The following is an 18,264-nucleotide window of genomic DNA, read 5'->3' as shown; positions in this document are numbered from 1 at the left end:
ATTGTCTCGACCCCGTGTCGTCACTACACGCTCTGCAGTCATTACCGTCGTGCGGGGTAGCCGTGCGGTCTGGGAGCCTTGTCCTAGTTCACACGGCTCCCTCCTGTCGGAGGTTCGAGTCCGCCCTCGGGCATGGGTGTGTGTGTGTCGTCCTTAGTGTAAGTCAGTTTAAGTTAGATTAAGTAGTGCATAAGCCTAGGGACCGATGACCTCAGCAGTTTGGTCCCATAGTCCTTACAACAAATATCCAAATTTGTTGCAGTCGTTACCCTACAGCCAGATGTCTGTGTTATCTGACGGTATGATGCTGTCAAGTTCCATATGCCAAATATTCGACCTTTCTCAAAATCAGCAAGAAGTGATAAACTGAACATGCACGTCCTTAGGACATTCTCTTTTGCTGTCTTTCCCTGAGTAATTCCAATAGTATTAGACACACACAGTAGTCATCACGTACTCCCAACATTCTTCGTGGAATACGTGTGACTTTAGTTGTTCTTGGGCCTTGAAACAAAACAAAACCATTCTTCATCTGCAGGTATGACCTTCTGCACTGTAAATGACTCACATAAGAATAAAATTCAAAACATATCATACAGGCATAAAGGTAATCAAATGTGATTTTTTAAAAGACGTTCTAGCTACCATAGACTGAGAAACTTATTTATTTTCGCAACTGCAATGTCGGTCTTATGGGCACTATCAAGGGGTATACAACAAAATCTGAAAAATGAAGAAACATGTGTAGAATAGCTCCATCATGCCATACATACAACCGTTACGTTAAAGAAATGCTAAAGATGACACATCACTTATACTGCGCTTCAGTAGATGGCAAAATTAACGAACCTTCTTACATGCATACATCGGTCGTATCTGTATGTTGAGTTTACTAGCTCTGAGATTATCAACATTTAATGAGCGCGAGGATCGTAAAAATGGCATAAAGTAAATTTGCTGTTACTGATGTTCACATATTTAACACGAATCCCACCAAATCACTGTTCATGTACACAGATTACATAATTGTGGCAGCTGGTGGGAAAAACATCCACCCTTTGCACTCGTGAGCGATTGCACATCCCAGAGTAAACGACTGATATAATAACATCTTCATATCATGTTTATATTGTGTTAACAGTATTTGACATACTGTATTATGATACAGTGATATGGCATGACGGGATGGGATACGAAATTTATTTATGGTGGTATGGCGTAATTGTACAAATAGTATCCATCCTAAAAGACTTGTAGTAGCTTGCATTGTCATAGAAACAAGACATAAATAATTGAAGATATCATTTTACATGTGAATACACTGTAACATAAAAATTTTTGGGGGCGCACATGATTCTTCCTTGTTCTCATATAAAACAATACAACTCACTGGAAACTCCATGAGGACTACCCATATTCTAAAACCACGATACATGGAAGACAGACTTCCGTACAGACCTTCACATCCCATGCATATTACTAAATCAGAATCAGACAGGCAAACTAGGCATCCTGAGGTATTTTACTTTCTACTATTAGCACATAAAGCTGACTGAAAATTATTTAAAACTCTCTTATTTCTTATATCTGTCTAATAGTTAAGCAAGTCATTTGGGTGGTTTTTGAAGCAGTTCCATTTCTTCAAGTCCCTTAATACTTCGACTCTCAGGCAATTTTTGTAGAATTTTTATGTCCGAATGTACGTTAGATGATCTCCTCTCACTCCAGCTGATGTGCTCTTTCAATGTATCACTGTAGTAAGGGTTGTGTAACAACAGGTTAAGGCCTCCATACTGTGACCCTTACTATTACTGACAGTGTATATCGATCTAGTTTCGAAAAGCAGATTCTACTTTCAGACACTGTGTGAGCAGGTGAAGGCAGAAAGTGAAAGCTGTGCTGCTACAGGAATCACATTCACTGGTTTGTTGACTAGACCGCCTTCTTGTCCAGGCCTCCAGGTCCAGCAGACGGTCTACCTGGAACAGCTCTCCAGCTACTGGCGAGACTTTGAACACCTATTTTCACTCGCTGTGACGCATGCATCACGACTGTTCATTCCTCTCGCATTCGAATACATGGTAAGTGGTATTTTTTTCTCTTCCTTTAATCTGTGTTTTACGTATGAGGGGTGAGAAAGCGACACACAGCGCCTGGTCAGTTCTTGGAGTTTTTTTCCTGGTTTATCTGACTCACCCTGTAGCTATCTTAGGTTCTCCTGCTCTAATGTCGGCAAGAAATCTGACCCCACCTCTACTTCTGTGAGCCTTGTGGGGTTATTACGCAGAGAGACTAAGCTCAGAATAGTTAAGGACAGGAAAGAAAATCGTTGGTACCTTTTTTTGTATTTTTCCAGAACTTCCTCAAAAATTAACGGAAACATCAGATCCTACTTTACAATCCTAAGTTTTATGGGTACATACTTAGAGGAGATTGGTCTAGATTCTACTATATGTTATTTTATGTCACCATCTGCACCTTTTGTTATTCGGAAAGTGTTATTCCTAAAGAAAGGAGAGAGGGAGGGTGTCACAGTTTACATAGACAACGTAATTGTAGTATTTAATAAGTCGGCAGACAAATAAATTTTTATGCACCGGTATGGACAATGCCATAAGGGTAGTTCGCCAAGGGTAAACAGAGGTTGACATATAAATCTTAGCATTTGCAGAAGATGTGATGATATAAGAGGACAATGAGCAGAAACTGGAAGACCAACTAGGTACCTGGCAGTTGGTAACTGGAAAAGGAAGCATGGGAATAACATAAACATAAATTGAGGTAATGAAAATCAGCATCTAAAAGGAAAAAAAGTAAAGGATCTGAGCTGTAACGAAAAAACTATTAAGGAAATAGACGTTTTCAAATATCTAGGAAGTAAGTTAACCATGGCAGGAAGCATCTAACAAGAAATTTCTGAGACGTTGTAAAACGATTCAAAATTTTTTAATTGTGTATCAGACGTAATCAGGTATTGGAAAATATTTTCCAAAGCAATTATAATTATAAGAAAGTAATATTGTCTGTCAATTTTGAGCTATGCATCAGAATTTTGGATCCAGACAAAGAACGATCTGAGATGAATACAAGCTACAGAGATGTACTTTCTACAAGTGATCAATAGCAAGATGACAAGGAACAGTAAAAGAAATGAAACAAACGAAAGACGTTCCAGATCCATCGGCTAAAAGGAACTATGGGGAGAAGTAGAATGGAATGGTTTTGCAACATAAAAAGATGGTAAAAGAAAGACTACTAAGAATAGCTCTGGAATGGGCAGAATATGGAAGAAGACGAAGTGGAAGACCAGGAACGATAAGGGGAGACCAGTTGAAGGATGTCCAGAATTAAAGAGGGTTATTGTGGGAGAAAATGGTGAACGTCAGACTGTGGGGGGAAAGAAAAGGTAGGAGAAGGCTTTGTGGACAGCCTACGGGAGCAGAAACGTTTCAGGGAGAAAAGAAGATAAGGATGCTGTAACGGATATTCTTATCCTTTGCAGCTCTAACGAGCTTTTGGAATGTAACGTATATTCTTCAGCCACTGCCGACAGTGCCAGGAGCACTGACATTTTATTTTACTTAAACTGCCAAGAAATGGTCTACATTGTTGAAATATATGTGACTTACTGGTAGTAGACGTTCTATTGATGTAAATTAATTCAACCCTTTAGTACTATGAAAGTTTTCCTTTGTACATAAGAAACTAATCTATTCGCTTAAAATTTGGGGCAAATACGAGGGCTATCCACAAAGTACATTACGTTTTCGTTTGTCTCCGTTAGGGGCTGGGCTAGCGCGGCCATCTTGGTGTCATGGCATTCCGCCGCTTAGTCAGCATCCTGCCGTGCTAGTGAGAGGTTCGTGCTGTACTCCATTGAGTTACTGTGTCAGTTTGAAATGTCAGCGTTAATTGAAAATGCCGCGAAGTGTGAAGTGCGTGCTGTAATAACGTTTCTGACTGCAAAAAACTGTACACCGATAGAAATCTATCGGCAGCTTTGTTAAGTGTATGGGGACAACATAATCACTGAAGGTGGAGTGCGTCAATGGGCCATAAAATTTAAAAATGGCCGAACTAACGATCGCGACGAAGAGCGAAGTGGAAGGCCCAGCATAGTGACTGCCGAACTTGTCGAAAAAGTCGATGCCGCGGTCCGTGAAAACAGTAATTTCACAATAACGGAACTCTCTATGAGTTTTCCACAAATTTCACGAAGTTTGTTGCACGAAATCACTACCGAAAAGCTTGGTTACCACAAGTTTTGTGCAAGATGGATACCAAAAATCTTGACAGAGATTCACAAAAATCAGCGAATGGCTGCAGCGTTAACGTTTCTGGACGATTACGAGAAAGATGGCGACTCATTACTCGATCGCTTAGTTACTGCTCACGAAACATGGGTTAAGCATGTGAACCGCGAGACAAAATTGCAGTCAATGCAGTGGGGGCACACAAATTCCCCCCAAAAACCCAAGAAATGCATGCAGACAATGTCGGCAAGGAAGGTGATGGCGACTGTCTTCTGGGACAGAAAAGGTGTGATTTTTGTGGATTTCTTGGAAAGAGGCACTACAATAAACTCTCAAAGGTATTGCCAAACTCTGCACGACCTCAGAAGAGCAATACAAAACAAGTGCAGGGGAAAATTGGGCTCCAAGATCTTGCTGATTCATGACAACGCCCAGGCCCACACGGCAAATGCCACTTGTGAAGTTCTCGAATCTTTTAAGTGGGAGTTGTTTCCTCATCCGCCGTACAGTCCCGACCTGGCACCGAGCGACTTCCTCTTATTCCCAGCAATGAAGAAGTGGTTGGCTATGCAGCGTTTTGATGACGACGCACAGCTTCAAGAAGAGGTAACCACGTGGTTGAAGGCGCAGGCGGCCGAATTTTACGACGAAAGAATTTCCAAGCTCGTCCAACGCTACGATAAGTGCCTTAATTTAAATGGCAACTATGTAGAAAAGTAGTATTGAAGTGTGGCTTTTATCTGTATATAATAAAAAAAATTCCAATGCTTTATTTATTTTTAATTCCAAAACGTAATGTACTTTGTGGATAGCCCTCGTATTTGAGAAATAAATTTTTTAGTATATGGTTGTCGCTTTTCAAAAAATTATGATATCCTTATCAAAATTTTCTTGAATTTCACAAATCTTAAAAGATTGTGATCGTGATAGTCACTGCACCAGTTTTACTTCGAAAGCACTGAACTGAGAACAAAATTCAGATATATAAATCATACAAATCTACCTACTTATTTTGTAATTCCTTTATTATGGAGTCATAACGTCATGATAAGCAAAGAATATAACGCACACCCTACAGTACAGGTAGGATTTGTCTACAAAACTTCAGACTGTATCTACTCCTTTATGGTTTCATTCTCTCAATAAATATGTGTACCGGTAAGTAGCTGTGAATCGTATTAAGTTCTCCACAATTTCATTTGAGGACAGTCGGACCTTTTGAAGGGAGACAACTTAGAAACACATCACACATGTCAATAACACCATGTGCCCACTGGCCGTGGCACACATATGATTAACTGCCACCCAGAAGCAATAACAAGCGATGACCCTTTGCAATAGAGGACGACGTCTGTTTCATTGGTTCATTAATTTGCAAACAGTAGAACATGACCAACTATATCTTCCTCATTCAGAATGGTATAATTCATTAAATAAACTCCATTTATTGTAGAGAAGCCAAAGTTGGTTGATACTGGCGCAGCACAAATCTGATTATAAGAATTGCAGTGTTCGCTATATGAGTTACACCATGTGACGGTTGTTATATCTTCGTTTGCACGCTGTGAGATTCTTTAGTGGGCGCAGGAGTGAGGAACAGAGGCCGTTCGTCAACAGAGAATTCAGATGTTAATTTATTCTACATCTAATATCAAATTGTAAAAATAATACATAACTGTGCTGGTGTAGTCGCAACATCTATGGCTAACAGCCGATTTTAATGTAGAAATATATTCAGATACAATAGATTTATAAATCTGTCACTCTTCAGTGTCATGTCTACTCAAAAGACGTCCGTAAATGTTATTCAGCTGACAAACACACAAGAAGGGCTCAGTGCACGGATGTTCCGAACTTAACCCATTAAGTCCCAAATTAATTTTTTTAAATTGAATTTTTTATTCCTTAATTCTAATGTACATAGTGTATGAACCACAATAAGTACAAAAATAGCCAAAGCATATTTATACATGCTGATATAATGGCCGTCCTCAGAATAGGACCCTGGGATCTAACAGTATCGTATAGCATACTAAACTGTGCACAAGTGTTAACTATTTATTTATTGGGAAATGGTACAAAACGCTTCACACACAGTGTTACACGGCATTTAACACAATATGTTTTTGGTTTTCCGTTGCATTTAGCTCTTAAACATCTTCTTTGCGTGCTTCTTTTGTCAATCATATGACCAATTCTATCAAACCTGATGTCTGGTATCACTCTCAACTGACTTGATGGGTATTCCACTGGACGTCTAATATTCGGTCTTCCAGTGTCCGATTTCAGATATGTAACTGTAACAGCACATCTGAAATCCAGTATATCCAGTGCATTTTTCCCATTTGCTAGTCTGTAGAAGAGCCAGGCAATTACAAGGGCCATTTCCAGCATATGTGTAAATAGGATCCAGTATCATTTTTGCCCTCTAATTAACGTCGCATATTTTCCAACTAACCAGTCATGGTGGTCAACACCTCCCATGTACGCGTTATACGACTTCAAAACGGCAGGTTGTTGCACTTGTGTCTTCTTACTTGCTTGTATACTGCACTGCATAGCTGCTCCCAAAGGTTCAACTTTGTCAAAATTTGTACCAATTGTAACGCATCTGTTGTCGTGCCATCGAACAAATAAGACTTCACCATTCCTGTCGAACTGGTAGTCGTAGTTTCCTCGAACTGTCTTTTTCAGTTCGTTGCAGCTCAGTAGTGGACAGTCACCGACTCGATTCTCTCTGACAGTCCCAGTTGCTCGAAAACCCAAATTTCTCCGATGAATCAGAAGATCTCTACTAGTGAAGAAATTGTCAAAGTAGGCACAATGATTCTCGGGTTTTTCAATGCAGTCCAGCATGTTTAGGACTACTCTTGATCAGTATAATCTATATAAAATGAAATGAAATAGAATGTAATAAAATGAAGTGAAATGAAAGAATAATACATTAGCACAAAATGGAATGTGTAAATACCTCTGTCTATCTGGAACTGTATTATTTACTAATGGGTAACATATTCATAAATATACTTACATAATATGCTGCAAATTTCAGAGTAACTTCATATCCTGCAATATATAATAAGAGGGGTCGTTACTTACCTCAGCAACAAAATCTGGTAAAATTACCACGTTCTAAAAAGAAAATACATCAGCAGTAGCAGAGCTTCATATTCGAACGTGCAGCAATACAAATAGCTGAAATGATAACACCAAGTCCCAGTGTCCTATTTCGTGTACACCAAATTTTATAACAATGGGAAACAATGAATATAACTCCAATTAAGCTGACAATGCAAGTAGTTTAAAAGACACATTGTTGACTGTAAATAATCACAAAAAGATCTTTGCCACATATTTCAAATATTACTAAATTATCGATAAAGTAAATACCTGTAATAACGAAAAGTGTGCCTTAGTATTCAATAATCAATTAATGGTAGGAGTTATTGCTTTTAATTTCCTGTAATTACACATTTGTTATAAAAAGCATCAACAAATGATGTAGAACAGTAATAGTTGCAAATTAATAAATTTATTTATAAATAAATATGTGGTCTGTCCTCAAAATAGGACACTGGCACTTAATGGGTTAAGTATGCCCATGGCTGGAGCTCCGCAGAGGGGACGCTTGCATCTCATTGGCAGCGGCGTAATTGTTCGCGGCAGGCAGCGCCGTCGTGCCACGGTGACAGCTACAGGAAACAGGGCGGCATAACGGACGGCGCGCGTATTTGAAAATGCGGCTGATCGGATATCGGCTGATACCGCACACCTCCCCGCCAAACTTGGAAGGTGTTGGAAGAGGCCTGCGCCGTGGTTAGTGATGAGGCTGGTTGCTTGACTGGGGGCAGAGCAGATCAACCAGCATCCTGCCGTTGTGTCTTGCGTGCGCCAGGGAAACTGCCCTGCGAAACAAGGTGCAAGGCACATCCGAGAGCAAAGGGTGCTGCAGACGGTGACGGCGTCTATGTCTACGGGAGAGGCGACCTCCAGCGTTGGCGGTAGCGGCGTGGTAGGTGGGTGGGCAGAGACTTCCATCGGTGAGACGACTGTGGGTGGAGTGGAGGCATCCGTTAAGGAGGCGGCGTAGGAGGCTGCTTCGCGGCGGCAGGCGTCGTGCAGTGAAGAAACCTGACACTGTCTGATCTACTGCAGGATTGCTGCATTCATGGAACCATAGCTGATTTTGGTGGCGCTGATGCGTGCCTGAACTGCTGCTAATAATACAGTGCACTCTGCCAGGTGATCTGAGAACAACGCCGAATTCCCATAAATGAGGTTTTTTGTACACTCGATGTTGAATTCTGACGTTTGGGTGAACCTTGCCAGTGAAGCCAGAAGCTGGAACAGAATGGGAAGGGGGAAACTAATGCTGCAAGATCCCCTGGCTTCCCCATGCAAAAGTTGCCAGTGATCACTGAAGTGAGAGGCATGGGCATTGTCCTCACATCAAACATGTCTGTTGCAGCTGTTGAAGACACCGCCATAGGTAAATGAGGTCTCATCTCTGAACAACACAAACAGTGTAAAATTTGGCTCTGCTGCACTACTGTGGATAATCCACTGACAGAACCGAAGGAAAGTTCAAAATCTGTTGGTCCCAGTGCTTGTACACATTCCTCATGACGTAGGCGTAATACTTGTTCCGCCAGTGCCCTCCAAAGACAAGGTGACCAGTGCTTAATGAATGGTGGTCGGCCACTTGATCCAACACCATCTCCTCAACGTCTAATGTTCAGAAATATCTTTGGCAGGAACCTCGGCTGGCTCTCTGTGGTGTGAATGACACCATCTCTCTCGAGTTTTCACCCACAGTGGTGAACTTAATCCAATTAGGATGACTCCTGCCAATTCATGATGCAGCACAGGGGCTTCATCCTGCTGCACTATACATTAAATGCACGTGCCCAACAATCATGACAAGTAATGTTCCATCTTTGACTATGTATCATAGACAACACTAACACTCCTCAGCATGAATACATCACAGGCTGTAACTATGGATAGTGGTGTGTGTGCAGCACAATTAATGGGTATGTGTGATACATGTGGTTACCACGCGACGAATGTGCTATGAGCAAAGTTGTGAACAGTTTCTCTGTTTGGTGGTCAGTGGTGCACGCTGTTAATCTCCTGCTGGCTGTTCCACTGTACAACAGACACCAGGGATCTTTGCAAGAGTGCAGCACAACTGCATGCACCATTGCAATATATGCATTGAGACTGGAAGTCGTCGTCTTGAGCAGTTACTAAGAGCTACATTGTTGTTATGCAATATGTGCTGTATGTGTGCACTAAACAGTAAACATGCGTTTTCGACCACTGGTACCTCAATATAATCGGTTGCGGACCCACTATCGCCTGTTTCAATTTGACCTTCAAGGTTTCAAACACACTGCATAAATCACAAGAGCATTCCTCTCTCTTGCCGTCCAGAACAATGCAATGGGTGCTCCCATTGTATATAAAAATCATTCCACAGCATTCTCTTCACAACCAATGGAGATATTTCGAGATACTTCACTGATCTCACGTATCTTTTAACATCAGCTAGAGCGACAGGGACAGTCATTTTTTTCTGGTATGGGACTAATAAGAGCAATGAACTGTGCTACATTAATTCAAACCTCCAAATATCGAGACATGTTCAGATGTAGACGACATCATGCCAAACGACGAGAATCTTTGGCGAAAGTGAGCAGTGAGACAACAGAAATCTGCTATCAAATTTTGAATCAAACTCACATTTCATATGTCTGCAAGTAATTCAGATAAGTTTTCTGATATGGAGCAGCTGTTACCCATTATTACGTTTTTAAATTGTCGCAACATGTATCCAACTGCCTCACAGCATGGGTAACGAGTGAGATTTCAGTGGAATAGACAATGATCTGTGTATGTTTTTTCCAAAATCACTAAAAAGTTTGAATAAAACTTCTCAGAGTCTCAACTCAGAAATTTGGAAATTTGTGGTAAGTTCCTATGGGACCAAATTGCTGAGGTCATCGGTCCCTAGACTTACACACTACTTAATCTAACTTAAACTAACTTATGCTATGGATATCACACACACTTTTGCTCGAGGGAGGACTCGAACCTCCAACGGGGGGAGCGGCGCGAACTGTGGCAAAGCACCTAGACCTGGCGGCTACCCCGCGCGGCTCTCAGCCAGAACATGTGGCTCTACCTGAGGGAGCTTGACGTTGGTGGTAGCCCGAGAACATTTCAGTCTGACATATTTCCCTGAGAGCATGCATTCATATATTGAAACGTTGTACTGTTACTACCGAGAAATATCTACAGTTCTCTTGTGGTATAATTAGAAAAGACATCGCTAGAGATTTTCTTTACATTAATGATGTTATGGAGTTCTTTGTGTCTGATGCGACGCACCACGAATTCCTCTCCTGTACCAACCTCTTCATCTCAGAATAGCACTTACATTCTACACCCTCAATTATTTGTTTGGTATATTCCAATCACTATGTACCCATATAGTTTTTACTCAGTATAGCTCTCTCTAGTACCACGTAAGTTCTTTCCTGAAGTCTTAACTCATGTTCTATCATCCTGTTCGTTCTTCTTGTTAGTGCTTCTACATATTTCTTTGCGAAGTCCCCTCTTCGTGGGAAACATTTCCTCTTCCATAAATGTAGTTGTGGGGAGTCCACTCCTGTAAGACCTATCCTACGAATTTAAGGTGTACAATGTCTAATGGATAACGTGATCTTAGACCCTACATATAGATACTAAAGTGGAGGATTTACACAGCAACTTAATGTGACAGAAAGATGTCTGATAAAAAGAATGTATTATTTAAACACAAATTTATTCATTAAGACATACACCATCACAGCTCTTGAAAAAGAGGAAGTCAAGTAGTTGACAAATGGTATCTGAATGAAAATTGTAATTAGTGATTATAATGGATTGGAGGGTTACTCGACTGCCTGATATAATAGCTCCCTGCTAACTTCAAGTGATGGTCTGAAACTCTGTTTCAGAATTCGCAATTTTCTGATGGGAAATAGTGACTGAAATCTCGGAGACTGTTTGAATGGCTCACACATAGAACACATGAAAGTTCTACCTGAGGCAGGCTATCGTATAGCATTCTACGAGTGCGAAATGAGGACGACCTAACACGACAGTGTTGCTGATAACCCCTCACCGTATTTTCGATGGGCATGATGGACGCTGCGGCGGTGCAAATAGTTCTCAGGGGAAGGCAAGAGCACGCTGCTACGACTCTAATGCTGTGCTCTGCACCTCGTTTCAGCTGCGAGACAATGAACACTACTCCACCTCACAGCCCCACGTATGAATTATTTTGGCTCTCTCCTATGCTCTGCCATCTTTTCGCCCCAAACTGTGCAAATCGCCAACGGAGAATATACGAAAACACTGCAGCCCAATTGCGAGGTTTCTTCCAGCATACAGAATCCCACCAAAACGATGCATCGCGATCACTCACGAATCACACAGCCCATTACTTTTTGTGTAGACCGTGTTTTCTACAGTGGCTGACGGCTGTCTGCAGACACTGTCCACGGGATATTAGGCAGCAGGCGCCGCCTACAGCTCGTGGCGCGGCCACTCTCCACCCCTAGGCTGCCACCACCCTGCGTGAGGCTGTAAAGCTGGACAATGGTTCGCAGCCCCTTCGGAAACCCTGGCAGCGCTTTTCCGCATAATCAGTACCCGCCCCTCTCGTCTCCATTCTCAACAGAGTCTCGTTTTCCGCGGCATTTTCTGTCCACCCTGTCTCAATTCCAACATACTGTCTCTTCCCACACACACAGGAACCATTCAGAAACCAGTGAGTCCTTCGCCATGCTGAAGAAAGGAAATGAGGTTGCATAGGGTACCTTATTAACAGTCACAGTGATCCAAGATCTTCGATGAAACATTCTCAGTCCATTCACCGATCAGTATCATTACCTAAATTAGAAGACTAATCTCAAATTTTATAGAAAAATCAGCCACAGGCACCTGCAGCATTTCGTCTCTCCTTCTCTGAGTCTGTGGAGAACCTCTTCACTCCTGATTTTATCGATGCAACTAAATGTCAACATTCTTCTGTATCACATCACCTCGAATTCTCTTCTGTTCCATTTTTCCTACTGGTCACGATTCACGACCACAGAGTGCTATGCTCCAAATGCTCACTCTCAGAAATTTCTTCCTCAAATTAAGGCCAATGTTTGATACTGGTACTTTTGGCTAGGAATGCCTCCTTCGGGTCTGTGCTAGTCTCCTTTTTATGTTCCTTGCTTTGTCTATCATGTGTTATTTTGCTTCCCAGGTAGCAGAATTCCTTAACTTCGTCTGCCTTGTGATCTCCAAATCTGATCTTAATTTTCTCACTATTATCATTTCCGCTACTTCTCATTACTTTCGTCTTTTGTCGATTTTCTCTCAATCCATATTCTGTGCTAATTAGATTGTTCATTCCATTCAACAGATCTTGAAACTCTTCTTCTTCTTCTTCACCTTCACTAAGTATAAGAATATCGTTAGCGAATCGTAACAATGATATGCTTTCACCCTGACTTTTAATTCCACACTTGAATCTTTCTTTTAGTTTCGTTATTGCTTCTATGTGTAGATTGAACAGTACGAGAGAAAGGCTCCACGCCTCTCTTACTCCCATTTACTTCGTTCTCCCTTCCAGTTCCTTGGTCTTATTGTTCGTATTATAGGAAGGGCTTATTTCAATAGTGGTACAAGTCCATTTTTGTTCATACTGCGATACAGTCCTAAAGTTAAATGAGCGATGAAAAATCTGCAGTTGAGATACCAGAAGTATTCAAGCATATCGCTTCTTGATAGAGATGAACCTTTCTTTCTGTTTGTCAGAAACATTATAGGCAGAAAAGTGGAGGTGATGGACTTGTACCAATATTGAAATAAGCCCTTCATATGTTGCCCATCTTTCCCTACTGCTTACTCGTAGTTTTGTTAGAATTTCGAACTTCTTGCATAATTTTAGACTGTCAAATGCTTTTTACAGGTGGCCAATCCTATGAACGCATCATTTTTTTTTTCAAGATTGCTTCTATTACCAAGCACACATTAGGAATGCTGCTCTGGTGTCTTTACCTTTCATCAAGCCAAACTGACCTTCATTAGTAGATCCTCATTTCTTTGCATTCTTCCATATACCATTCCTGTTAGCAACTTGTATGCATACGTCATTAAGCTGATATTTTAATGTTTCTTGCAGTTGTCTGCTCTTTCTATCTTCGGAATTGCATCATTGATATTTTACAGTCTGGTGGTTTGTCTCCACTTTCGTAGGTACTACACACCGCATTCGGGAGGACGACGGTTCAATCCCGCGTCCGGCCATCCTGATTTAGGTTTTCCGTGATTTCCCTAAATCGCTCCAGGCAAATGCCGGGATGGTTCCTTTGAAAGGGCGCGGCCGACTTCCTTCCCCGTCCTTCCCTAATCCGATGAGACCGACGACCTCGCTGTCTGGTCTCCTTCCCCAAACAACCCACCCCAACTACTACACACTAATTCTGATAGTTGTTTGGTTACCGCTTCCGTCAGTGATTTTAGATATTCCTATGGAACTCTATCTATTTATTTCACTTTATTTGATCTTAAGTTTCCCAAAACTCTTTTAAAGCGTGACTCTAATTTTAATTCTTCTGTTTCTTCGGTATTCAGTCCATTGTATTCTTCTGTCACATCACCAGGCAATTCATCCCCCTCACAAGGGCCTTTAATGTACTCTTCCCACATATCCGCTCTCGCCTCTGCATTTAACTACGCTCCTACTGTAGATAAACCAACAATCCACTGCATGCTATTTATACAGAACGGATGTATTTCGAGATATCTTCTCCTATTTTCCTTTTCTGTTATCGTAAACGAGAATAAGTGCGACGGAGTAATTTTTCACTTTCTGAAGCTGATAGGATCCATAAACTTCAACATTCATTGCAGTCTGCAAGTTTTGTGACATGTTCAAAGATAGACGATCTCGTGCCAGATGACGAGCAACAAATGGAAATTTTCAGAAAAAGCGAACAGTGTGACAACAGAGAAATGCTGTAAATATTTGAGACAAACTGAAATTTCATGTATCCGCAACTAATTCGGATAATTTTTCTGATATGATTCGGTTGCTACCCATCGTTATGCATTTAAAAGGTCGCTAAATGTGTCCATGTTTCGCACCTCATTGCTAACGAGTAAGATTTTCACCCAACAGTCAACGATCTGACGATTCTCTTTTCGAAAAACCTTTCAAAAGTTTGAATAAAATCTCCTTGGACTGCCAGCGGTGTCACGTGGTTCTTCGTGTAGCAGGACTGGAATATTTCGGTCAGGCACACTGCCACGACAGCATGCATCCATACATTCAGACGTCTGTACTGTTAACTATGGTGAAATATTTGTACCTTCCTTACCTGATGTCATAGATTGAGACTTGTGTGTACATCGCTGGACACCTCCAACCAATTAATGTTTTAATGCGTTTACAAGAATGAATGTACAACACTGACGCGCCGGCAATAATTTGAATGTGATGTAGTAGTGGTAAATATAGGTGTAGATAATACTTTCTACTAATTTGAACTATTCTCTGTGTGTCTCAGGGTAACAACACGACTGACCAGCGACTCCATGGGTGGATTAAGAACATGGAACGTGTGCAAGACATGCTGCACACGAAATTAAGCAGCTGGCTAAACGACGTGCAATCCGTCAGAGACCAGATAGCGCACTACGAAGTAGAAGACGACAAGAACAGGACTGGGTATTTTATACTCAGGTATAAACCAGTGTACATTCAGACCTTTGTCGAACTCACTATGATTTGTTAAAGTTCACTAATCAGTCAGAACATCATGACCACTGCCAACCGCAAGGCTGAATGCGTTGCGGCGACTTAACGAAGTAAGAAAAGCATGTAATCCAAATAAAGATGGACGGGGGATTACCGCAGCGATAGATGCTATTAATGGAGAAATCCACTGAGATAAGCGACTTTGCTGAAAGGTATATTATTATTAAGCCTGTGAACGAGTGTCTCAAAAGCGGTGAGCTGGTCGAATTTTCACGTGTTACTGTTGTGAAAATCTACGGAAAGTGGTACAAGGGCAGTGAAACTACCAGTAGGCGCTAAGTGGTTGGACGTCTACGACTCTTCACAGAACGTGGGGTCTGGAGGTTTGTCTGCTCTGTAAAGTAGGATGGATGGCGATCTGTGGCAACTCTGGCGGAAGGGCACAATGGCAGTGCTTCAGAGAACACCATTCAGCGCACATTACTGAACAAGGGGCTCTGCAGCAGACAACCCCTGCGTGTCCACATGTTGGCCCAACGACATCATCAATGACGATTGTAGTGGGCTTGGGAACATCGAGATTTGACTGTGTACCACTGGAAACGTGTCGGCTCGATGGATGAATCATGTCTTTGCCCCAGCAGGTCGATGGCCTTCTCCACAAATGCTGTCATCCAGGCGAGAGGCTACTCGAAGCATGCACCACGCCACGGAAGCAGTGGCCGCAGTATTATGCCACGGCAGACATTCTGCTGCATGAGACCTGTGGTAGTAATCGAAAGCACCATGTCAGTTGGAGACCACCTGCACCCCTTCATGCTTGTGGTCTTCCCTGATGACGATATCGTCTTCCAGTAGTACAACTGTCCGTGTCTTGAAGCCCAAATCGTGCTAATGTGGATCGAGGGACATCTAGCGAAATTACGTTAATGCCTTGGCCACCAAAGGCGCCTGATGTAAATCTAATAGTTCCCATCTGGTTCGCTATCACTGCGGACATAAGTCAGCAGTCCGTTATTTTAGCTCCACAAATCTACCAACGAATCGATGATACACAGAATCGGCGATGTATTGCATCACAAAGGTGGCCCAACAAGCAATTAAGCAGGTGGTCATAATGTAGTGGCTCATCGATATATACTACATTTTTTTTCCCAACGACGTATTCCCTACTGTTGTAGAAACTACTGGGGTCATTTAGTTACGGATGAAGTAAAAAATGTGATTCCATTGGGCCTTCGTTTTCTTGGTTCGTGTTTTGTCTTCAAGTATGCCCCATATTACGCATCAGACGAATGAAGCAAACCAACACAACGAGTAGTGTTAGAGCTTTGATTAGAGAAAGTACCAATACTTGTACACACTTCCAAAATTTTCATAATTTCTGGAAACAATGATGGTTGGGAAACCTGTAGTACCTGACACGAAAATTGAGCATGTTCTCGCCACAGACGACTCAAACAGATAGTCACCTCCTGGAGAAATAACGCTAATACGGTGTAGCAGCACCTCTAGCCCAGAGACTGGCATGAATTCGGCGGGGAAAACAGGCAACAGGTCATGCTGATCTTAATATACAATAGGAAAGCGTTAGCTGCGATGATTATTAAACTAAAACGGGATGATGTTAGCAGAAGGAAGTGAGGGTATAGCCATAGTTTTTATATTTTTTGCTATGACTGATGTGTTTGAATCTGTTGATAACATAGAGCTTAAATATGAGAAGTAGCAAGCGAGAGGGCAATGGAATTCTCCCTCGAGCGGTGGATATATGGGTCCATGCAAGGCGTGTTGGAGATATGTTGGTAGTGTGCAGGATGAAAAAATCCCTTCCAATGTGGGTTTGAGTAGGCTCCCAGTCTGCATCCCAGATCATGCGGCGCTGTTAGGTGGCTATGTGGGATTCCTATGAAGGTGAAAAATTTGGATTAGGATGGACAGTTGGACTGAGTGATGATTGCTTCGAATTTGATGAAAGACCTGTGCAGTTATGCGTCTGAGAAGATTGGCAGAGGAGTCACTTTGGAGATGGGCATGTCGAGGAAGTGGACTAGGTCTTCTGAAAGGAGCATGATCAACTGATACCCACAAAGAAGGTCATCATGGAAATTGATGTGGAAACACAGGTCAGCTAAAATAGTGTAGATGGAGAAGGATTGGGCAGTGTGAGCAAACAAATTACATGGTATAGAAAGACTCAGTCAAATACACACAGTGGGACTGGTGACTGTTAGGGTTGTACCTACAAAAGTATAAGTGGAGAACGATTGGTCAGAGTGAACAAAGAAATTACATGGCATAGAACGACTCAGACAGATACATGCAGTAGGACCAGAGACTGTTAGGGTGGTAAAATACATGGTGAGGATAAAGTGTTCAGCAGAGTGATTGAACATGATTCGTAGCCAATTGGGGACGATTTTATGGAACCCTGTAGCTACTTCACAACAGGTTATTCTGTGGGGATTTTTGGTTCACTACTCCACACTGGTCATGGATACGATATTGAGTGTGGGTTATTGGTTTACTGCAGGTTATGTGGACATCCAGATAGTGTAGTGGGGTGAAAGCATGGATATTCTGCTGGACAATGAGCATGAAGGTATGAATGTTTAGGAAGTTGAACTGAAAAGTGGAGATGTGTGTACTGGAAGAGGATAGTTGAGGGGAATTATTGTTTTCATGTCCATGAATTTAGTGAAGTCTTTTGTGATTTGGTTTTGTTTGGAACGGATGGTGAGGGCTCATCTGCTCTACTTTGTTGGTGTGGTCTTATGGCTGTATACAAGAGATCTGTGGGGTAATAGGTGGTGCTAGTTAGGTTTAGATAAGGACGTCAATTTTATGACGGTGGTAATGTCAGAACAGTGGTGGTGGTTAAGGTTCGAACTCCAGGCACTGGCAGTTTTGCTGGAGATTGGGCCTGTCACGGCTCTGGGACTGATGATGGTACTGGTGACAGAGCTAGCGACGTTGCTGGCTATTGAGTCGACGATTGTGTAGGTGGCAGTGAAAGCGCTGGAGTATTTGACGGTAGCAGCGGTAAAGAAACTGCAAAATGTAAGCTCGTGTGTTGTAAAACAATAGTGAAGATGACGAAGGGTGGCAGATTATTGGCGAAGAAACATTAGGAGAGTGCAGGTGCAAGAGCTGAGGAAGTCACATAAGTTAGTGTGTTTACTGTCGGTTAGATGTCAGTATAAAGTC

At 42.0% G+C, this 18,264-nt stretch overlaps 1 protein-coding gene across 1 annotated transcript in view; it reads left to right on the top strand.

Moving 5' to 3' along the window:
* The window catches only part of LOC126442761 (uncharacterized), a 111,038-nt gene that overhangs the window by 66,546 nt on the left and 26,228 nt on the right, over nt 1-18,264 (top strand). Inside the window, exons 5-6 of the mRNA XM_050090794.1 lie at nt 1,954-2,081; nt 14,867-15,042. Of these exons, the coding sequence (XP_049946751.1) occupies nt 1,954-2,081; nt 14,867-15,042 (304 nt within the window). The remainder of the gene's footprint in view (nt 1-1,953; nt 2,082-14,866; nt 15,043-18,264) is intronic.

This window comes from Schistocerca serialis, unplaced genomic scaffold (assembly GCF_023864345.2).
Source record: "Schistocerca serialis cubense isolate TAMUIC-IGC-003099 unplaced genomic scaffold, iqSchSeri2.2 HiC_scaffold_1402, whole genome shotgun sequence".
NCBI classification, from domain to species: domain Eukaryota; kingdom Metazoa; phylum Arthropoda; class Insecta; order Orthoptera; family Acrididae; genus Schistocerca; species Schistocerca serialis.
The sequence above is the reverse complement of the archived record's forward strand: the minus strand, read 5'-3'. Positions and strand labels throughout refer to the sequence as shown.